The following is a 23,656-nucleotide window of genomic DNA, read 5'->3' on the forward strand; positions in this document are numbered from 1 at the left end:
TGACAGACCTTAAAGGCACAGCGCGCACCGGGCGAGGGGGCGGGCCCCTCATGACACGTCACCGGCAACTCGCGGGACCATTGGGCGGACGTCGCCCCGAGGGGCGGGACCAAGACGCGGCCGGGCTCACGTGGCTGCCACAGAAACAAACAGCAGACGGGGCTGTGGTGGGTGCAGTGCGTGTGGAAAGCCTCAGGTGTGCCAAAACCGGTGATGTTTGTGAAGTAAACAGTTATTTCCGGGGCTGGCGGCGGGCTGGCGCATAGGCACGCACAGCCCTGCGGGAAGGAGCACGGGCGTTACCTCAGCGGGTCCCCACTGCAGTTTCAGTGCACCCCAGGGCCTGAGCCCTTGGCTACACTGGCTAAGTGAAAGCTGCCCTGTGTCCCAGCAGTTTTTCTCTCAGCCATCATTCCCGGGAATTCCCGGCTAAATTTCATAACTTCTTCCCTTCTCTGAGCCCAGTGAATCCTTGCACACCTTCCGCACACTTTGAAATGGGGGTGGTGGGTGGCCTCAGGCCCAGAGGCCCCTAACTGCTAGTATCTGCAAGTTTAGCCACAGCTGACTATACAAGCACAAAGTAGCTATGTGTGGAAAGGCAAAAGAAAACAGCAAATAGCGGAGCTTTGTCTTTTGTACTAGTCCTAAGTTTCACCACAGCCAGGTAGGTTTTGTTACGCAGAAGTTAGTAACAGAAATGCTTTCACTAAAGTTGTTGTGAAACTTATTCGAGGAACTGAATGCTGATGACCTTCAGCTGAACAATCAGTGTGTGTATGATCAATACAAATGTTGATGGAGAAGCGCAGCTGACTTCATTGTCCAAGCAGATTTCCTCTCTAGGCAAAAGCCAGTTACTGGCTTATAGCAGGATTTGGATTATTTTCCTTCCTTTCTCAAAAACTTCTTCCACTGCATCACCCTGCACGATAATGTCATCAATGCATTGCGTTGCTCCTGTTCCAGTGCAGTCTGGATCAGTCCATGGCAGATGGTAGGGCTGTGTTTTTGACTTTCACCCTCGGAACAACACTGATAACACGGAGTGGTCCATCTGTCAAATTGACGTCTCTCCAATTCAGAGACAAGGATGTCATGTGGGACAGTGTCGAACGCTTTGCACAAGTCCAGGTAGATGACGTCAACTGCTCTACCCCTGTCCATCGTATTTGAAAAATCATGGCAGTCAGGTGAAGTTCCCGATGACTGGAAAAAGGGAAATATAACCCCCGTTTTCAAGAAGGGGAAAATGGAAGACCCGGGGAATTACAGACCAGTCAGTCTCTGCTCTGCGCCTGGCAAAATCTTGGAGCAGGTTCTCCTGGAAGGCATGCTAAGGCACATGAAAAACAACAAGGTGCTTGGTGACAGCCAGCATGGCTTCACTAAGGGGAAATCCTGCCTGACCAATTCGGTGGCCTTCTATGATGGGGCTACGGAACTGATGGACAGGGGAGAGCATGAATGCAGTCCACCACTACCACAAGCCATGGCCACAAACCACCTTACAGTCAAATGGTGCTTGTCCTTAAGTCAACTGAGTCCTAAGGCGGTCATACCTACTATACCACCGCCTCATGGGCCTCTGAGGGGAGTGGAGAGCAAAGGTGTTTTCATAAGCACTTATCTCTTATTCAGACCTTGTGTGCAAGGCTGAATTTAATTCATAGTAAAAATGTTATATTCTAGCCATTGGAAGCAAAGCTGACACTACTAATTTTTCAATAAATGGAGGCCTGCAAGATAGTGCAGCTTAACAGCATAAGGGCAATAATAATGAGTTCTCAATTGAAAAAGTAATAAAATCTGCCTGGCAGCATAAGTGTTAACATTTCAGCAAAGGCTACCTCATTTCTGTGAAAACATTTCAGCTTTGATCTCACAGCTGATGGAGGCACTGTCAGCACTAATAAGATTATGACTACATGGGTAATTAACCTGTATTCCCTTAGCAAAACAGCAAAGAATCGCCTTGCTAGAAATGTGAGGAAATGACACCAAGTGTAATCGGAAAAAAAGAGGAAAAAGCAGAGCTGTGTCAAGATCCAATAGATGCTTCCCCTTGTGCTGCCCCCTGAGCTCAAGATGTATATAATGCAATGTTCTCAGACATGCTTAAAAAGCTCTTGCCAGCAAGGCTGGCTCAGTAGCAGGTTCACAAGCAAAAGGTTATGTATGCTGGACAGCTGTGGGTTTGAGCAGATAGATACATAAAGCTCAAGTACTACAGTAATCATAATAATCAGTGGTAATGTACAGCCTGCTTTTTATCAGGTGAACTGCTGCTGAGCGCAGACTGAAAGGATATGTTTATGGGAACACCCCCCTTAGCTGAGCCATTGGCCACATTATTCCCTATAACAGTTTTCCAGAGGTCTAGCATACACCTACAGGGCAGGATGTATGTGTATGTGTATTTATACAACACTACGATTTCAGATTTCTTCTAAATTCTAAATATTAATATTTTTTTCTAGACTCTGATCTTTATTAGCAGAGTAAAGCTTTTGCTAATTTAACAGAGAAAATAACTTTGCCATCAACCATTTGCAAAGAACAGAACAGGTATTTCCATTTAATTGTGCAGCAGTGCTGTAAGTGTACATCCAGCCATTTAAGTCAGTTTGTGCAGGAAGCATGTTTCATGTATCCCACACACAACACTCTGCATAACACCACAGCTTTGGAAACCATGCCTAAAGTCAATGACTGCGCTCTGCAGGGTTTATTAATACCACCTCAGAAAGTGAGAGGGTGCTCTCGCCTTAGCAAGAGTTCTCTATAATTGTTCCAAGTACTTCAGGTCCAGGAATCAATGTTCAGAGCCTTTTCTCAGTGTATGACATTCATCCTGGTGGCACTCAAGTAGCACGCTGCTGAAGGACAGCTGGGGCACATCTATATTTGTTCCATTGCTCATTGCTGGCATGTCCCTATCTGAGCAAAGAGGCGATCTAGGGTTACAGCAATGTCTTCCAACTGCAGTCATATGAAAGTGGCAACGACTTGATTTCATGTGAATTAATTTTTACTAGGGGAAATAAATGTGAAGTTTGATGCCATCTGAGCTATCAGAAGAATTTATGATGTCTTAAGATAGAAGGCAAGTTTTTAGGTAGTAACATTCTTTGTTATATATTTTTGATAACTGATGGTTACTGACTTGAACATTCTTCACTGTAATTGTATCTGTGCCTGTAAACTGAGCAATCATCTGAAAATCTTATTTAGGCAGCAGGGTTCCAGATGAGCTTAATTATGCTAATTTTAATTTATGTAATTTGATTTCATTTTAGTGGGAAAATACTTGTTAATTCACTTCTCTAGTTAGTCGTATCTTCTCAAGCAAGCCTTATTGTTATAATTAATGGAGAAAAAAGTTTTCACGTGGGCCAGAGAACATTTGCTGGTATGTGTCAAGACCTTTTCTCTGTTTAATATGTTAGCATTTGCATGATTTATTTATGCCTTTAGCATAAATATGTGTATGCCTTTAGCATAAATACTATTTCTGCCTAACTTCAGGGTTTTTGTCTATAGTAAGATCTTGCTAGCTGTAGAATCCACACCCATGTCTGCAGTGCCAGAAGACAAATGGAGGACTTCTGTGTGTGTTTTCTTACCGATCAGTAGGCTGGATGGTTTTCAGCCATTGGTATGAAACCAGAGAGTGGGAAGTTTCTTAGCATTTTTCACCAGTTTGAGAAGATGCTTTCTAATAAGTCACTGACTGTGTTAACTTTGTTAGCTAAGTAATCCTAGCTAAGTAATCAGGAATATTGGTAACATACTGATGAAATTATTTTGATAGCAAGTACTCAGAACTACAAAGACCATAAAAAGTAGTTTGAAAGCAAAGCGTATGTAAAAGCTTCTGCAGAAGCTCTGATAACCTTGATTTCTGGCTGACCTTTTGGATTTTTTTCTGAGAGAAAGTGGTTTTAAAGCTTTCATATACTTCACTTAACTAGGACTAGATGTAACTAGAGATACATTAATATTCTGCTGAAATCTTGCCATGAACTCTTTTGCCTGTAGTAGTAAACTGCTGATGAAATTGACCTGACTAGTTTGGTGGTATGATTTTGTTTGTGCTGGTGAACAGTGGAGGGCTGCAGGGGCTTCACAGCTCTGACTGAGAACTGCCTCTGTACTCGTGTGCTGTTTCATGTGCTGTTGTTAATATAGGCTGGGTGGAAAGAGTGGGCTTGGGGAGTCAGCATTAAAATTGCCTTGCACCTTAAAGGTTCATGCATGTGCATCTACTTTATCATGTACCTTTGCATTCCGCATCCATGTGCTTTTCACACCTCCCACATTGCACAAAATGCACAAAGTGTGCAAGCTGCAGGTCAGAACAGACTTCTCTCAATTCAGGGGTCAGTGACCTGCCTTGCTTCCGTGTTACTATATGCTTTATCATGGAGACCATCATCAATCTGTTTTCTGAGCTTCATTTTTGTTAAAACATGTATTTTCACAGTACCTGAGAACCCTCAAAGGCCAGTATTTTTCCTTGTTTTATAGAAAGGACCCGAGACCTGGACTGATAGTAATGTTAAAAGAAACTTCAGGTTTCAATATCAAGAATGGCAACCTGAAAAATCCAGAACAGGATTTTTCAGTACATTTTCTAGTGTGTTATGTGGCATCAGTGGTCACAAGAGAGGATATCCTGCAGTATTGCCTAACTGATGGTTCAGAAAGAGCTTGAGAGCAGCTGAAGGGTGGGCAGACTTCAAACCAGGCCATCTCCAGTTGTACAGAGCAGCGCTAAATGCGCTTGAAGCACAGTTGCAATGTTGAGCCAAGAACAGGAGTACCCCACAGTTTGGAAATCAGACATCAGGATCACAGATGAGCCACTCAGAAAACATGGGATGCAAGCTAGAGAGAGCTCTCTGCTGTGCTTTACATGGAGGTGAGAAAAAACAAGCTACCTGTGGCTTCCCTTCAGAAGCTTCTCTTAGTAAGTAAAGCTGCTGGCTTTGGTCTTTCCCATGTCTACCTCCAGGCCCTGAGCAGTCGTCACCAAACTTATTCCATCCATATATTTTTAAGCAAAAAATCTCATGCTTGATATCTGAGTATGTAGCTAAGCATCTTTCTTATCTTTAACAGGACTGAGTCTTGTCATCTCACAAGCCTCACTGAGGATACCAATGTCATCCAGATCTGGCAGCAGAAGAGAGTATGAAACTAGTGACCAGTTGCCTGGTTGTTCAGCAGCCCCAGCAGTCCCAGAGTCTAGTGAGATTGAGGCTGGAGGCTTGATATTTTATCACATGGATCTGTATGGCTCAAAGGAGAGGTTTGATATCTTTCCTGAAGAGCTATCTGCTCAAGGAGAAAGATCTCTGGGGGATACAAGAAGGGAATCTCCACTGAGTAGTGAAAAATTTCAGCACTTGCAAGAAGCTGGATATGACTTGGAAAAGGAGGTTGTAGAATTGGCTAAGATGTATGGACTTGATGAGGATAGAGAAAAAGAGCTTGAGCTTCTTGGAGGACATCCGGAGGTGGCGGAGAGCAGATGGCCATCTGCTCGCACAGAAAAAGCAAGATCACAAGGCTCTGTGTCTAATGCATCAAAAAGCAGCTCTTCAGTGAAAGATCAAAGTCGAATCACAAAGCAACAGGGACTTCCTGGTGAGGCTTCTCCAGATGAAGATGAGAGCAAAGCCAGAGCAGAAGATGATGCCGAGAGCCCCATACGGTCTGGAGAAGGGCTTAGCAGCAGCGGCATTTCAGATGAGTGGAACAGTCAGGCTGTCAGTGAGGAGGAGGAATCAGGGGATGTTTTTTGTTCTACCTGCAAGATACCAATCCGAGCTTTTGACAAACTGTTTGGTGAGCACAAGGATCACGAGGTGACTAAGCTCCCCAATGCCATGGAAAGCGAAAAGGTAAGAGTAATACAAGTGTACTGCAGTGCCTCTATAACAGTGTTCAGACATACTAAGAATCACACTGGGTGTTTTGGTAGGAGGAGATTCATAAAAACATGTGCAAGTTGGAAGAGCAGATCGCTCAGATGGAAAACTTTGCCAGTCACTTGGAGGAAATCTTCATCACTGTAGAGGTAAGTCATATTTTCTTGAGCTAACAGTGGTACTGGGTGTAAAAATGTTTTGACAGTCATAGCGTTAAGTTGTTAATGAGGTGAGTAGTTAAAGTAACAGAGCACAGAGTTACCTTGGGGTTTGCCTAGACTGAGGTACTTAGGAAAATTCATCCTAATGAATTAAAAAATTTTAAATAATTAAATAATTACATAATTAAATAATTAAAAAAATTAAAGTTAAAACTAGGCTGGTGAAACCATACTGAGCATTTGCGCAGACAGTTGCATTCAGAAATAAAGGGACCCTCAGGTTAACTTAGTTTTAAATGGCCAAGGAGCTGTGATCCAGCTAGTCCATCCACAGCCTACCCCTTGCATTCACTTAGTTTCATTTACAGATGCCAGGTATAGGCAAACCCTTGGAGCACCTGCACTGATCTACAACATGTCAGGGGTTGTGCTCCTGCTCAGTTGATGTCAACTTGGCACCAGGGGAAGGGTCCCAGCTGGCAGCAAGTCAAACAAGCAGTAACTCAAGGCACCTACTGTCTTTGCCACGTGTGGCACAGCACATCGGTGTCTGAGCAGTAGGCAGCTGCTGGCAATAAAGCTTTGTCTGCTCCTTAAACCTTTCTTCCTAATGCTTTCTCCAGCAGCATTAGCTGCTCAACTCCCCCCAGTGAGAATCCATGGATCTCTCATGGAAGGATGTGCTTGACTGTGTTGGTGGAAATACTTGGGACATATGGCAAGGATATATCCGTGGTTGTGCTCCCTTGGGCTTAGGTTGAAGATAGTTGCCTTGCATCATTTTTTTAATTATCATTTCTGATGCTGTCATGCTTGGAACCAAATCCAACACTCTCTTGTGCCTCAGTGGGGGGTAAATGATTAGAATAAACCCCTAAAAATGCAAATTAGTCAAAGTACAGCTTCTGTGCACTGGCATTGCCTTCCTGACAAGGAGGATTTTAGGCAGACCTGAGTAAGTTTTTTCTCAGGCCTGTCACCAATGAACAAACCCCCAAATGCCTTTCAGGAAAACTTTGGGAGGCAGGAGGAGAACTTTGAGGTGCATTACAACGATGCAGTGCAAGTGCTTGCTCAGAAGTACGAAGAACAGTTGGAAGCACTGGGGGAAGAAAAGAGGCAGAAGCTGGAAGCATTATACGGGCAGCTGGTCAGTTGTGGGGAACATCTTGACATCTGCAAGGAGCTGACAGACACAACCCAGGAGCTTTGCCTGGAAAACGACAAAGCCAATTTTATGAAGGTAGAGAACTTTAACTGGCAAGGCTGATTGCTCTTTGCTGCTTGCAAGTAGTCCCCAGCTGCAAAGCCACAAGTGGCTTTTCTGCTAAAGGGTATTTGGGGTGCCTGATCCATGGTACTGTCATTGCTCTGGGTGCTTGGTATGGTGGCATTGACTTAGTGGGGCAACACAATGGGACCAAAATGCAGAAGCAGCAGCAGAAGTTTATAATGTGGATGCTCAATGATTTGTGAGTCTCACTGGGGTTCACAGAGAAGATATCTCACTAAAAAGCTTATCTCAGGATACTCTGGAGGCATTTAGTGTTCATTGCCTCCTGCAGGCTCAGCTCTCTTGCTCTGTTCTAGGCTCACAGCAGGCAGGCTGATACAACCACTTTAGATGTTTCTTTTTCTTGCTCATTTTGTTGGAAAGTTCAGCTGAACAGGAGGCTTCGAACTAAACACATAAGGAGCTCCTGCAAAGTGATGGGTGAATCTCACTGTTGAGTTGGTTCAAGAAGTTATTTTCCTTTAGCAGGTAGAAAAATAATTGGGGAAAAAAAAAAAAAGAATTTTCACTGCTGATGAGTGATTGCTGTAATGTGAGCTGTCCTGTGACTCAGGTGGGTGGGAGTTTTTCTATAGCACAGCCACAATAACTTCTGAACCAGACAGTAAAACCAATCTTCTACCACCTCCAGTCTGCTCTAGCAGATCAGCTTGCTGTGTCACTCCATCCTGCTGAGTTTTTCATAGGAGCTGACTTTTCCCATTGCTCTGCATCTTTGGAATAACCTTTTCTCCTTAGCTCATAAACAGTTTAACATCACCCCTAGGAACCATTATTCCCCAAGAAGTGAATAGCTGTTGGTGATGAGCTCTCAGCTGCTCAGGTTTCTCCAGGGATGATACATCTGTCTTCCAGTAACAGCCACTGCTCAGATGCAGATAACTAAATTCTTTTCCCCAGCTGCTGGTTTTGTTTGTGAAGGGTCTATTGGCACTTTGGACAACTGAGGAAGGATACAGCCCAGATGGGTAGACACTGGTCACTGCCTGATACTGCACGTTATCCTACTGTAAATTCAGCCAAGATCTGTCCATGGGAATGGACAGTTAGGCACAGCTTTGTTCTCAGAGCTGGGTGAAAGCCAGTTAGTTCACTCTGAGGGCAGTATTTGGGACAATTCATGTAAGACACATCAACAGCATGATGTAGTCTGATTCTGGACTAATGCAAGAAATGTATCTTTTCTATCTTTAACACATTCTCTCTCTTTTTTCTACAGGCAGCAATAACCATGGTTGACAGGTAGTATCACAGTCTGGGGTTTTATGTCACATTATTTCCTGCTAATGGGACCTGTTATTGGAGACACTTGCATGTTCTGGACTCTGTTCAGGCACACAAATGTTACTTAAGCTACTAGAGCTATTGAAATCTTTAGTATTTCTGGTTTAAACTGCAGCAGGAAAAGTTGCTTTAAGAAGTTTAACACTCAAAAATAGTTTTGAGCTAATTTGAAAAAAAAAACATAAAACAAAACCCAAAAGGAGAGTTAGGGCATGAATAAATCACTGTTTTTAGCTTAGTTATGAGGAACTAATTTCAGTGGCTGCAATTGCTAAAGATCTTGAAAGAAATGCTCTGGATACAAATCTGACTAAAACTGAGCTCCCTAAATAGATTAGTAACAGGCTTATTTATGCATTAATAGAGAGGGATAGAAAGTCAAGCTGTGGGAGCTCAAAAGAGATACTGGAAGATCTTTAAGCCATTGGAAGAAGTCTTAAGCACACTAAATCAAGTGAAAATAATATACATTTAAATTGACTTTCATCATTTATGAAAACGCAGAGAAAAGATAGCCCTTTGTTTCAAATTTACAACACCTCAAATCGAGAGATCCTGAATTAGTAATGGTGTTGTAAATTCAAAATAATGAAAGTCATGGAGCTAATGACTTGCTTCCCATAGAGGGGTGCTGGGGAAGTATCACTCACTTGCTCGGTGGGAGCTCAAAGGCCGCAGGAGACTGAGCTTTGTACAACTATGACAACATGATTTTAAGGAAATAGCAGTTAATTTAGTTTGCTGTTCTTCTCCTCTTACCAATAGGCATCATAGAAGGGTATTTCCAACCCTACATATTAGACATATTTTTTTCTCTTACAATTGCAGGCTGGAAGAATTCTTAAAGAAAGAAGTGGATTTAGAGCTTTCAACAGTGCCACACTTTGAAGAGCGGGTCATAGATTTCTCTGAAGTTGAGCAACTAATGAACTCCATTAATATTATTCCAGGTACTCTTCCAGCTGATCATTATTTCAGACCTATTTACATTTAATTAAGAATATGTATTAAACAGAATTCCATTACTTATTTTAAAAGAGAGCTGCAAAAGCTGAATTAACATCTGTTTTTCCCTCCAGATTTGTTTGTTTATATGGAGAGAGACACTGGAATCTATTTTTGGATTCCCCACTCCCCCTGGTTTGTTTTCAATATAAAATTACCAAAACTGCCAAGTTTGGCCTTCCCTGCTTTTGCTGAATGATTTCCTAGAAGACTCACAAAGACTACCCCCTTCTGTTGAGGAGTGAGGCATACTTTGTTGCCGATAACTTGTCTTAACTTGTAGTTGCTTGAGTAAAGTATAGGACACCAGACTGCTTTAAATAACCTGCACAGCCTCTCTAGATAACCAGATTTCAGTGGCTTGTTCCTCTGCTATTTAGCAAACATTTTTCCTATTATCCGCAGGAAACAGAGCAAAATCCGAACATATTTCTAATAACTAAAAAATAAAAATACGAAAGATTTTAGATCTTTTCTAGCACACCACAAGTGGTCAGAAACAGCAATATGCAACTTTTACGCCCTTACATTGTGTTTTCTTCAAGTAAAACAGCATTTGCTACTTCGTTGCTTGTGTTGATGACCCCTTGTTATACAGCTTTTCCCTCAGCTTCTGTCCTCCAGAGGCTCCTCAGCCCCTGGGCTGGTCCACAGCAGTGCTGTGCACGTCAGATGTTGCTCTGCAGCATACAGCAGTATTCAGAGGCAGGGGAGGTCAAGAGAAGGATTTGGCTGAGGCTTATGTATTTTATTGTTTTGATTTGAAACAAGACTAATCCATACACCAGTGAACTGATTATTATCTACAAGTATTTACAGGGTCAACTCCCCACTTTTCTCCATGTGGGAGCAATATGACCCTATTCAATGCCTAGGCTTTGTGCAAACAGCTTTGTGAGAGGAGAGGTGTTTGCCTGTGAATAGACCATGCTTCTACATTCAAAACCCGGCCTGTTTCCTCTCTGCAGCTCCTTGTGCCCCTGTGATCAATCCCCAGGCTCCCAATGCAGCAACTGGCACCTCACTGAGAGTTTGCTGGAGCCTCTTCTCAGATGACACTGTTGAGTGCTACCAGCTGTGCTATAAAACAGTGAACAATGAGAGGCGCAGTGACGAACAACCAGGTAAGGAGGCCTGGACCCAAAGGGACATCTCAGCTCTCCACTGGCAAAACCAGCTGGTTCCAAAGTGCTCCTGGACTTGCTGTGGCAACCGGTACACTTTCTGTTCACCCCCTTTGACACCAAACCTGTCATATCTGCCAGCAGGTTTCCTCCTTCTGGCTCTACCACTCTTCCCCTGCCAGGTTTGTCATGCTGCCAGCTGCAGCAGGACCCAGCACAGGAGCAAAGACACAATGGGGCAGCAGGAGTGGGAAGGGAACAGTGGGTAGAGCCAGGTCTCGACAGTAGTATTTCCTTTCCTGGAGGGTGGGCAGTGTGTTAGACACATATGTGCTGCATCCACTGCAAAGCACAGTATTTTTAGAGAACAAATCATCATATTATCAGTATGTCACTGAAACCCCCACAGTCATTCTACAGTTTATCTCAGTGCTAATAATAGGCTGTAACTTCCCATCACCCACACACAGAGGAAAAGAACCACAGACCATCCTAAAATGCCCCACTTTTTGTTGTGACAAAAATGCCTTTGCTAATAATAATCTTGCAGACTGAAAACACCCAGTCACTTCAGCAAAAGTGGAAGCCAGCTGAGTGCCAAATGGCCAGTTCAGAAAGAAAATCTCATTAATGCATATAAATATCTCAAAGGTGGGTACCAACAAGATGATGCCAGACTCTTTTCAGTGGTGACCAGTGACAGGATGAGGAGCAATGAGGAGCATAAACTAAAACACAGGAAGTATCACCTCAACATAAGGAAGAACTTCTTTATGTTGAGGGCAGCAGAGCACTGGAACAGGCTGGCCAGGGGGTCATGGAGTCTCCCTCTCTGGAGACATTCAAAACCCACCTGGATGTGTTCCTGTGTAACGTGCTCTGGGTGGCCCTGCCTTGGCAGGGGGGTGTGACTGGATGATCTCCAGAGGTCCCTTCCTAATGATTCTGTGAAAAGCATAATCTGTTCAAATTTGTGATGAAGAATGAGAGATTAGTAGTGAAATAATTTCAGCTCTTGTCCCGCTGCTGGGATGAGCTGAGCTGACCAGAGCAGAGCAGATCAGACAGCATCCCTGGCGTAGGACCATGCAAGGTCTTTTTAGAAAAAGATCCAGTGGCAGGTGGGTGACCTTTCTCTCTGGGTTTTCTTGGGTTTTTCCTCTCTGAGTGATGTGGCTCCTTCAGAAGCTGCTGTGTTATCTGATTTATGCCTTCTTAGGGGAAGGCATGGTGAAGCAGCCTGACAGCTAATCAAAGGGTATGGAGCACAAGGAGCATTCTTGAACTCAGCAGACAAAACAATGCACCTCAACTCCATTATTTGAGGCAGCTTTGGGGAGGAGTGGGTAACTCTGTAAAAGCACTGTAAACGTGGTGGTGTTCTCATTTCAGAGCATACGCTGAAAGTCAAAGAAACATACTGCACCGTTACTAATCTGCTGCCGAATACACAGTATGAATTTTGGGTCAGTGCTTTAAATGCCTCTGGTATCAGTCCACCAAGTGAAAGAACAGTTTATGTAACAGGTAAAAATACTTTATTCTTACAGTTATGCAACCTTCATAGCAAAATTTGCAGTCATCTCTGAATTTTATGCCAGTAATTCTTTCTCGGCACTTTGTTCCTTCTGATGCAAGTCTATTGACTGCATGGGAATTTCCTACTTTTATTTTGAGAGCATATCAGGCCAATTGTCCCTGTTTTAGAATTGAAGAAACAGAAGCACAAAATAACTTACTTAAATACAAGCACGTAGAAGAGCTGGAAATAAGGCTCAAGTCTCCCAGTTCTGCCAGGTGAATGCCAGCTCTCCTTTTCTTGGCCTGTAGGTATTTTGTGGATTCACCTGCTATGCTGCCCTTTGTAACTCTAGTTCAGTCAAGCACATTTTGTGAAATCCTGACATAGAGAGGTCATAGTGAGACCTTCAAGCACCCATTCCAGCTGTCTTTGACATCTTGGAGAAGAGAGGCACCCTTATGACAGAGATAAAAGCAATCATAGAGAGAAAATGATTCTGTAATCAGGCTTGATCTATGTTTCTTCTCTAATTAATTCTCTTTGGGACCTTTGTAGTCCAAATTAACTCTTTAAATAGTACTGTTATTGCCCTGCCTGCTGTTTATTGTCCATTGGAGATACAGGTTTCTAACTGCGTTAGTATTAGTTCACAACTTTGTTCTATCTTTTAAGTTGTCAAAGCATGTTTGTTGCAAACATCTTCAAGCAACAGCTTAGAATTGGTCTTTTGACTACTTTTTAGCTCCTTCACCACCTACCATAAAGAGTAAAAAGATTCGAAGTTGTGAAAACGCAGCACTGGTATGCTGGGAATCTGGAGACATTAACCCTGTTGATTCCTACACGGTTGAATTGTCCAAGCTGGCAGATGAGGAAAACGGTGATACTATTACTGAGTGAGTCACTATTCTATCTAGTCAGTGACCTGGAGAGGTTAAACCATTTCAAGTCATGTGGCATCAGATAGCATTAAGAAAGGATCCACGATCCTTTGATGAATCTACCTTTACAAACATTCCTCTTAGTAAAACTAATTGTGTAAATGTAAATTACTGTATGGGGAATGGGAAAAGGGCAGAAGCAAATGTAAAAACCTGTACAGTCTGTCACAGACTATCTGATTCTCCCAGTACTGACAACTGTACAAGGTAAAGTGTTGTTGATGGGTTACAAGAGAATCTGATCACGTAATTTTTTGTTGCTCAGAAAAATAACCTCAAAGGCTCAACTTTGTTCTCTACCCTCTCATTTTCCATGGATTTGTTTTCTGTAGATCAATTGTGGGGATTCCTAACTGCGAAGTCCTAATTCACCTCCAGCCAACACAAAGCTATCACATCTGTGTTAGAGCCCTAAACCTGGGTGGTTCCAGTGAAAGAAGTGACCCTGTCCTGATACATACCACAGGTACTGTACAGCACAGGACAACTCCAGCAGCCTGTTGTAGCATCTGTTATCTCAACACAAAGATTCCTGCTGGCTTCAATGGCCTCTGGGTCGGGTCCTAATGTCTTACATCTAACTACATATCTGATAAACTTTTAGGAAAGAAAAAAAATCCCTCTTTTTGTAACAATAAGTGCATTGCTTTAGCTCTGTAGTTTAAAATTATTTCTGTCCAGTATATTTGATACTTGAAATTCTAAACATTTTAAATGATACTGAATTCTAAACATTTTAAAAGACAGCATCAACCCAACACCCCAGAGATGTTGCCAGCTTGCCAAATACTGACCCACCAGTGAAGAAAGTTTTAGTGCAGTTGTACTTCAGAGATTACCTTATCACGATCCTGCTGCTGGAAAGCGTGGCAGGCAGAGTCAGCATTTTCTAGAGTCATTTAGATATGCAAAATCTTCCTCTGTATCTATTAACATCTTCAGCATGGCTGGAGAAGCTATGAGGGCTGTTCCCCTTTATTCACCAGGAAAAGGTAGTCCAGCTTTTAGCTGGAAGCTTTGCTTTAGTAACTGACATATCATTTTCATCTCTGCTCTCAGTATCATACTGAACAAGATTTAACCTTCCCCCAAAAGGGAAGTTGAAAGCTCTTTCCCCTCCCAACCATCTAATCAAAGCTTATTTTAATGACTTATAGGCGGCCACCTATTTTCACCTTCACCACTGCAACTTCACTGGGGTGTCTCAAACCTCCCACATCACTCACAGGTGGTTAACAACACACCTGGATCTCTCCTGCCCTTACCTTCAGTAATTTGCAAATTGTGCTTTTTCAGCAAGCTGGCTGCACACCCATTGATCTGCAAAAAGCCATATTCAGTAAGAAACCTGCCCACCACACAGCAGTGACACCACTGAAAAAGAAACAGTCATTCTTAAATCCCTGGAGAGGAAGTCTGTCATTGTGTTACCATTGTTTGTGTGTTTTTCAGCTGCTTAAATCAAACTCAATATTTGAAATTGCCAATTCTGCTTGCACAGCATGTGTTTGTTTTCAGCAGCACATGCCTGTAATTGCCCTGTCATTGTTTGTATTGTATTTGCATTGAAGTAACTTGCAGTTTGATTATAATGATTTCATTTGGGATTAGCATGGAGAAATTTATCTTCTCTGAGTCTACATTATGCAAACAACTAATGCAAATTGACCTGTCTGCTGCAAGCGCTCACCTCCAACACTGGGAATGACCTTTGATTCTTACTGGGGTGGATACACAAACACCAACTACAAACACCAGCTGTGACGCACATGGCAGGGCATCAGAGTGCAGTGCGTCAGACCTGCTTTGTGAGCTCTCCAAACAGGGAGAGACAGAAGGACTTTCATCCTGGGCTGGCTTAGCTCACGTACCTCTCTGAGAGCTGATCTGGTTAGGGGGTGCTGAAGCATGAGGCATGCTGCATGTGCCACCTTTGTAGAGATCCTTCTCTTCAAACCATGCCCAGAATTTTTGTGGAAGCGTGAGGTCAGGGAGAGGTCTTTAAGCCCCCTTTTCCTTTCAGTGATTACTTAATCTCTGAGGAAGACGACTTGAAACTGGACAGTCCATTGCAGGGACAAACCCTCATCTTTGAATAGCTACTTTCTGTGCAATGCCTGCAGCTTTGGGTTCCAAAGCAGGTTAAGGCCTTTTTCTGCTTTTCACAAGGCTGCAACTAAACAGTGTTAAGCTGTAAAACACCCATTTACTTGAAAAACTCCAAATGGACAACTCTGTCTTCTCAATGTCAGCCACAGGTTCTCTCCAGAACAATGGGTAATCTTTCTGTGGACCCCAATGACATTTCACCACACTCCTTCTGCAAACCACAGTGCCATAAAGGAGTTGCTGGAGTTATCCTCATGCATTCTCTCTTGCAGGCACCTACTTCTGCCTTAACGAGGACACAGCCCATCCTTTGCTGGCAATTCTAGATGATGGATTTACAATTGCATGCGATGAACTGGAAAACCCAGAGTGCGATCTGCCTGTCTATGACAACAGCTTTACAAGGTAAACTGAAGAACTTCAGTTGCAACTAATGCATGTGGCTTGTGGCTGCTTCACCTACGACACACCCCTGCACTGAGTTTAAATCCACTGAAAAGGTTTACCGGTATTGCAGCTCTCCTTACCTTCAAGCCATGCACCAACCTAGTAGCACTTCCAGACTGTATATGTGTGTATAATGTACAGTGTTTTATCCATCTTGGTTTTTGGATAAGTGTTTATAATTCTCCTCAGTTTTAGACCACTGCAAACACCTTTATCTGTCCTTTAAAAATATGGATTAGTCATCTTTTATAAAATCAGGTTTATTTTAAGGTATTCCAAGCTGGGCTCCTAAGGTAAGTTTGAAATGTCAGGCTTTTCCATGAATCCTTGAAGAATAAAACCTTGCATCCATTTCTTCAGGCCCCATAGTTTCACTGGGGTTGTTGCTCCTGGGCACCATTACTGAACTCCATCTGGCTTGCCGCTCTTTCCTGAGAATTTCTAGGGTGACTAATACGTATAATTTACAACATCTCCCTTTGCACGATGTGTGCACCAATCTCTGTTAAATTCCAAAGCTTTCTTCCCATTTAATTCTTTACAGAGCCCCAAACCCCTAGAATAATGTTACACACATAAAAAACCCAGTCAGACTCCAGATACTCTTAATATAGCACTTGTAGGATTAAAAAAAAAAAAAAAAAAGCATAATTATTAGGCTCTGTTTTAATTACAGTGATCAGCACTTGCACACTTCCAAGACTTGAGGAGCTGCTCCTCTCTGCTGGCTGTTGCTCCCTCTCTCCTGCCCCTTCTCTGCAAGCTGCCAAGGTGATAGAGCTTTGCACATCATGTGCAGAGGGCTCTGCCCATCTTTCCTTGGTGTCATTTTCACATGTGGAGATTTAGGTGTTGCTTTTATCTGTTCAATGGAAACCACCAAACATTCATCTTATGTAAAACTTGTTCACTACAGCAAATACTACACAGTGGGCAAAAAACCTATTGGTGCTCTGGGCACCAGACCCTCTTTGAAAGAGGCTTTTGCAGTTCCAAGCACAGTTGATCTGTTTGGATTTTTTAAATAGATGCAAGGAAGTATCTAATGGAGCTTTTGGCAGCTGTCATTAATTCTGTGAGTTTGAATCTCAGTCTCTGTCTAGCTGCTCTTTAAAACTTAAGCATCACTTGGAAGTTAATGCAAGTTCATAAAGAGGATTACAGATGCAGCCAGCCACAACTACATACAAATCTGCTTACATGTTAGGCACATTGAGCTGATGTTGACCAGGTATTTAAGTGCCAAAGCAAATGGTACGGAAAGGAGTGAAATCTGAATACCTACCTCTTGCTGAAAGATCTAGCTGATACTATTTGGGCCAACAGATTTTATTTTCCAAAAAAGAATTAGGCCCTTTGCCATTGAAATGAGACTTAGCTTGCTGAAACACGTGTTTCACAACATATAACCAGGACAGACATTTGCGACCACAGAATAATACAAACCCACAACTTAGTCCCATGGTGGAAAAGCAATGTTACTGGAAGGTGTGGTAGAAAAGAGCCAGGAGGCAGACGATTCTCTTCATTAAAGTCATGATGATAAGCCTAATAGGATTTCATCCCACTTCCACAGGGTGCTTTCATGTTTCACATAAACAGCCAGAGCTGGCACTCATTCTGAACTCTGAGGCTGAGTTTTTGATGCCACTGTGAACTTTCAGAAGCCTCTTTTATACAAAGATAATGTGAAAAAAGAAAGAAGAAAAAGCTCCCAAGCTGAAAGGACCAACACTCACACTACAAGGAAATTACATTGCAAACCCTTTGAAGTTTTTGTGATCTCCAAAAGGCTGATGTGTTTCCTAACCACAGCAGCTCCTATGGTCTGACTCAGGCTTGCCTTGGTGGCTTTGCAGCTGTCATTACTATGGTAATGTTTTGTTCACAGATGTTTACCCATACATTTTGCATCATTCCTTTTCCTTCTCAAGCTGTAGCAACACAGCCTCTCTGAGTCCTGATTTCAGCAGCCTTTAAGGTATTCCCAAGACATCTACATGCACTTGCAGTGAACTGTACATTTGCTTTAAGGGATTGCTGGTGAGGTGGCACAGAGTACAGCTATCTTGCTGTGCATGCCCATCCTTACAGATCAGGCCCTCCAAAAGCTGAGTGCAGCTCTTTCTCAGCATTACCTGGAGGTAGATGAGCTCAGTGTTTGTCAGCAACATCCTCTGCCTTTGTAATTTACAACATTAGACCCTACCACAGAAACATACAGGTTGTGTGTGTGTGACCCCCTCATTCAAAAATGAAGGTGTGTTTTGAAACCTACTATCGCTGTGATGCAGCAGTGACAATTAATACACTGTGTACTTTTCCTGAGACAAGTGGGGGTGTAGTCTTACAGGATTCACATCGCCCTCTTAATTCCAGTTACGGTGTTTCAGAAGCATTTGGCAGGGGTTATTTTGCCCAACTTTCTTGCTTCAGAACCGCAAAACTTCCCACAGGTGAACACAGGGCAGGTGTCACAAAGAAACATGCAGGTTGTGTGTCAGGTCTTCAGCATGCAGAGTCCCTGCCAGAGCACACATCACTGTCTGTCTCCCACAGGTGCATTGGGATCCTGGGCAGTCTGATTCCATTTCCAGGAAAGCATTACTGGGAGGTAGAAGTTGAGGAAGATACAGAGTACAGAATCGGCGTGGCTTTTGAAAACACTCCAAGACATGGTTATCTGGGGGCAAACAACTCGTCCTGGTGCATGAGGCATATCATCACACCATCAAGGTAAGGGTTGTGGAAGCTACAGTTCTCCCAGAGGAACACCCCTAGCTGTACACCTGCAGGTAGAACAGCAGAGCTCCTACTTGCAGGGGGCAGCCAGAGATTTTAGATCAAAGCCCAGATCAAGCACTTAATGAAGGGCCTCTGACATTCCACCACTGGCACTGTGAACAGCTGTTGGAAGGGTACTGGAACCTTTACGCAAATCTTCCTGCTTAATGACATTTTCACATTGAAATAGGCAGTCCCAGAACTAACCTGAGTAAAATCTGCACTACAGAAGTGAGCTGCAAAGGCCTTGTTTTAGGTCACCAAAACCCCAGTGGGAAGACAGCGTAATAGATCCACATAACCTATCAAACTACGTTATCTGGCTAAACCCAGTTGTATGCACTCACCCACCTTTGGAAGCACCCAGCAGCCATACCTGCATGCAGAAATGCCAGCTCCCCTCTGCCAGCTGAACCAGCGGGCTTTTCTTCAGATACCTTTATAACCAGCATGATGTCCTTTGACTCCCCTGTGAGGTCTGAGCACTCTTCAAGGCATCCGGGAGCAAGAAACAGGTCACACACCCAGGCATCCCTGAGTGCTGCCCACTGCATGTCTGAATAGCTTACTGCTCAGCCAGGAGCGGCAAGGGTGCTGCTGGGCCCCCTTGGACACCACCTGAGTGCCCCCAGCATGCATAGTCAATAAAGGATAAGGGTGGCACAGCACAGCCCAAATCTGCCTATCCTCTGCTTGCTGGTACACAGGGAAGATTTAGATGCTCCAGCTGGCTGGAGCACACACTCCTCCCCAGGTGCCTGCTGCATAGGCAGTCATCAGCAGTGCAGGCACTCACCTCCCACACAGCCACAAATGCTGCTTAATGAGGGAGACCAAACCCACTAAAGCTAAAGACTCCCACATACACTGCAGGCAGGCTATTTGGTTTCCTTGCTACATTGAGCTAAGAAGGACATTGAAACTCTCATTCTTGTGAAGCAACAAGCATGGACTTCAGACAGAAAAGGGAGCTGGGCCATTGCTCAGTTTGAGTCATTGCCATACCCATTTCCACAGGGAAGTCTCAGGTTTGAGTTGTGTAGGTGGAGGAGGCAGTTAGTGAAGAAGCTGGGCCTTATGAAATACCAGATAACTCATCACTTCAACTGAATAAAACTTCCCATTTCTGCACAGAAAGGCTCATGGTTCCCATAGAAATCACGTATCTTGTTTGCAGCATGCCACACTAGGGAGAATTGTTTGAGTAACTGTTAAAGGACCCCAGCATTGCTTGAACAGAGACTGCATAGGGAAGAGGGCTCCCCGCATGACAAAACTGCTTACCTATGGAGCACCTTCCTGGCCTCCAATAACCCACAGTTCAGGAATCACAATTAAATATGTCACCCTCTAGTAAATGAACTCGAAGACTGGAACTTCCCCACCAACACTGCCCAGGCTGAGGAGGAAGGTCTTGTAGGAAAAGCAGCCAGAAATGTCATTTAGACAGTGGGATTTGACAAATGATGCCCCATAGCCTGGAGGATACCAGCCACACTGTGCGTCAGGCAGCCTCTGCCCAAGGGGTTGCGCTTTCTTACAGCTGCAGGGAAGGTTGGCAGGAAAGAGGCTCGGTACCACAGGGGAACCTATGGGTAGCACAGCAGGGCCTGAAGGACAGGACTGAGCAGTCTCAGCAGATCCCTCTCTGGCAGGGCCTACAGCTATCCTGGGGCAAGGTGAGGAGATGACAAGGGTTGTTCTGGGGCAAGCCAAATTGGCAGGAAGTGTGCTTTGAACACACCTATGTGCACAAAGCACTTCCCTTTGAGAGCAGCCAGGGTGCCCTCAGGTTTTTTGACTTAAATTTCTTGCCTACAGGCACAAATACGAATTCCTACACAGTGGGATGACACCAGACATCAGAATTACTCTCCCCCCTAGAAGGATTGGCATCTTGCTGGACTATGAGAACTGCAGACTGTCATTTTTCAATGGAGATATTGCCCAGCACCTGTACACATTCAACTCACACTTCCAGCATTACGTTCACCCCTGCTTTGCTTTGGAAACACCCGGTATCTTACGGATACGTACTGGAATTGCAGTACCCCCATGGACTGCCCTCCCATAACCTGCGTTCTACAGCTACCACACCTACATTTACCCTGCAGCGAGCAATGTCCTCTTCAAGCATTAACTGCTCCATCACACTCTCTATAAACCAGCTATCTCCCAAGAAAGAGCAAAGCGACCCCAACCCACACCAGCTGCCAGGCCTAAGCCGTTACAATTTCTGTCCTCTTGGGCAGGGTCTTAGTCGAAAACCATTATGGTCACAATTCCATCAGCATCCCAGAATTCTCCAGTTGGAAATGGATACCATCCTTCTCAGAGGTGACACTGTTACCATGCAGCAATGGCAGCTGGATCAGTGGTTCTCCCAGTGCCCATTTGATGCCCAGCAAACCCCCCACTCCAGAACATTAATTCCACTCTTGTGTTTGCTGAAGAGCTAAAAATTCAAAGAAAACCAAAAATAGCAAAAGGCATAATCACAGTACAGCTGCTAGACCGAGCCAACAATACTCAAACCATAAAGCTGATCCACAATCAAGTAGTCTTGCTGCTACATGAAGTCTGTGACACAAGATAATCAAATACACCTCCCCTGTGTGTGAACTAAGTGCCTACCATTCACAGGGAGGCTTTTTGACAAGCACTGGTCTCAAGTAATAAAAGACAATTTTACAGAATGCCCACGCCTCTACTTCATTCACAAAACCAAGGCCTTTTGCAGTGCTTCACTGCCCCTGCAGAGAGACCTGAAGCATCATTTTTAGCTGGTTCTTTCTGGCTATGCTCACCTCCACTTGGGTGCATTCTCCACACTCACAGATCTGTTCTCCTCCTCAGTGCTGAAGAATTCTCACCCCAATGCTGCACCCTTGAAGCTTTGGGTGTCCCATGGGGGCTGGAAGCTCTGGCCCAGCACACAGCTGAAATGTCCTTGCTTAGGCTTCAGACAGCAGACAATCAGACAGGCTTGTCTAAGCTCTAAACAGCCTCATTCATGTATGTCAAAACTATCCAAATTCAATCAAGAGTCATTAACAGAGAAGCTTTTCCACAGATTTATTGCATATTCATTACAAAAATCACTGGTTCAAGTTTCCATTCTAGGGGATGGCTGGGCTCAAGCAGCAGCCTCTACAACATACAAGATCTCTACCAATAAACACAGCCTGGCAACCGAGATTTGATGTATAACTCTCTGCCAGAAGCTCATCTGTTCTTCCCCAAATAGCTTAAAAACATCTCCCCAAAACAGGTTTTGCAGAAACCATAAAATCAGGAGCTGAACACGCATTATGCGGTGATCAGTACTGTTTTCTCTGGTCTATGTGTTTGTTTCACAAGCCTCAAAAAAGATGGGTTTAGTGACACTGAGCTAGGCAAGTACAGGGTAATTTCTTAAGTCTACTAGAATTCAGAGATTTCCAGGGTTGTTCTGGTCAGTGCCCGACCCCCTCTAAGGCAGGCCACAGACTGCAACTGCACTGGCTTTTGGTCACAACAGCTGGTGTCTACCAGAAACAGGTGACTCCACCAGCAACCACCACTGATGCAGGGGGCACTGCTGACAGTGGCAAGGCTGTACTAGAGAACAGCAGGTGAAGCATATAGCTCCTCTGCCAGGTACAGCAGTGGTGAAAAAGCTTCATGCTTTGCTTAGAAATGTATGCCTTGATTCACAGTCCAACTTTCACCCACTGGAACACGTTTTACCTTTATTTGGCAAAACCAAGTGCTGCACTCTTCGAGTAGGTATCTGGAAGAGTAAGATACACAAGTATCAAGGCAGAGCTAGGAAGATGTTCGAACCTCCCAACAAGCACTTAGAGGTGAACCCAACAATTCTGATGGAAGCAGATGTTCTACTGTGAGCAGTACCACCACCTCCACTGGAACTTCACAACCCTCTGCTGCAAGGACAGATTTTCTGAGCTGAATGTGAGGTGCCTGGACACACTTGGGAGTGGGACTACAAGTACCAAACAGCTCTGTCATTACATTACCAGCTTGATCAATCTGCTGGAGAACACAGGCCTGAAGGCTGAGCATGGAGCAGCTGGCTCAGCAGAACATGGTCCAGTGCTCATCACCTGCCATGGTACAGGACAGTAAAGGCAGAACCAGACTACCTGAAAAAGCAACAAATAAACAGTAATTGGCTACTAGGTTGAAAACAGTAAGGGAATGAGTTGGCATGTTTCAGTTTAACATATGCTTCACCTGTCAGCAGTAACCCAAGCATTTCCTCCCTTAGGAATACCAGCCCCGTCACTTAAATATTTATACAACAAAGGAAACGGCATGAACAGCCGTAATTTTTTAAAACCAGCTGTCACTGTATTGTAAATAAATCCTTTACAAGGAAGCCACCATTTCCACTACCAGGTCTGTTGATCAGACCAGTACACTCAGGCTGGGCGTTCACATCAACCTCATCTTTCTGTGTAGTCCACCAGATAGGGGTAAGTGGTGTCCATTTCTGAGTAAGGGCCAGGCCTGCACAGAACTGGAAGCTGTATCTGACAGTAAAAGGGGATTTTCCTCCTGAAGCTAAACCACTTCTCATCTCTGGCCTGTCTACAGGAACTCCAGCTCACTGCTGAAGTAGATAATGTGAAAGCACAACAGTAGTTAAAAATGAGTTGTCCTTGTCTCTGGCAACAAGCTATGTGCTGCAAGATGCATTTTTCCTCGTACCTGTCAGTGTTTTTCTTCCTCTTGCTTCTCACTGTGTGCACTTACTGGTATGTGCACCCCCTGCAGTGATTACAGCAGCAGGAGCTGCCCAAGGCCAGGATAGCCCAAATCAGCTAACCAGGGACTTTGCCAGGGCTGGCTGCCCAAAGGCCCTTGGGCTTAGAAGGAGTTACCCTCAAACCCCTTTTAAGAAGGCAAAAAGGATCACTTTCCAATCCCTTTCTGTTCCCGCTTGGTTTAAAATACACGTTGTGGCCACCGGAGGGCCTCACACGAAACCCTTCCGCAAGGCTGCACGGGTTATCAGGTTTACATAAACCGTGGGGCTGAACAGAT

The 23,656-nt window shown here is 44.1% G+C and overlaps 1 protein-coding gene across 1 annotated transcript; it reads left to right on the forward strand.

Annotated features, from left to right (window-relative positions):
* Positions 1–5,124: 5,124 nt before the first annotated feature.
* On the forward strand, positions 5,125–22,803 carry FSD2 (fibronectin type III and SPRY domain containing 2). The gene is made up of 12 exons (XM_065688417.1): positions 5,125–5,909; positions 5,990–6,085; positions 7,107–7,340; positions 8,611–8,633; positions 9,504–9,625; positions 10,649–10,804; positions 12,197–12,331; positions 13,069–13,222; positions 13,600–13,733; positions 15,649–15,781; positions 18,383–18,559; positions 20,429–22,803. Exons 1-12 carry the CDS (start codon positions 5,166–5,168, stop codon positions 20,679–20,681), a joined length of 2,361 nt encoding a protein of 786 aa, XP_065544489.1. The 5' UTR covers positions 5,125–5,165; the 3' UTR covers positions 20,682–22,803.
* Positions 22,804–23,656: the final 853 nt, after the last annotated feature.

Source organism: Lathamus discolor, chromosome 8 (assembly GCF_037157495.1).
Source record: "Lathamus discolor isolate bLatDis1 chromosome 8, bLatDis1.hap1, whole genome shotgun sequence".
Classification (NCBI taxonomy): Eukaryota; Metazoa; Chordata; class Aves; order Psittaciformes; family Psittacidae; genus Lathamus; species Lathamus discolor.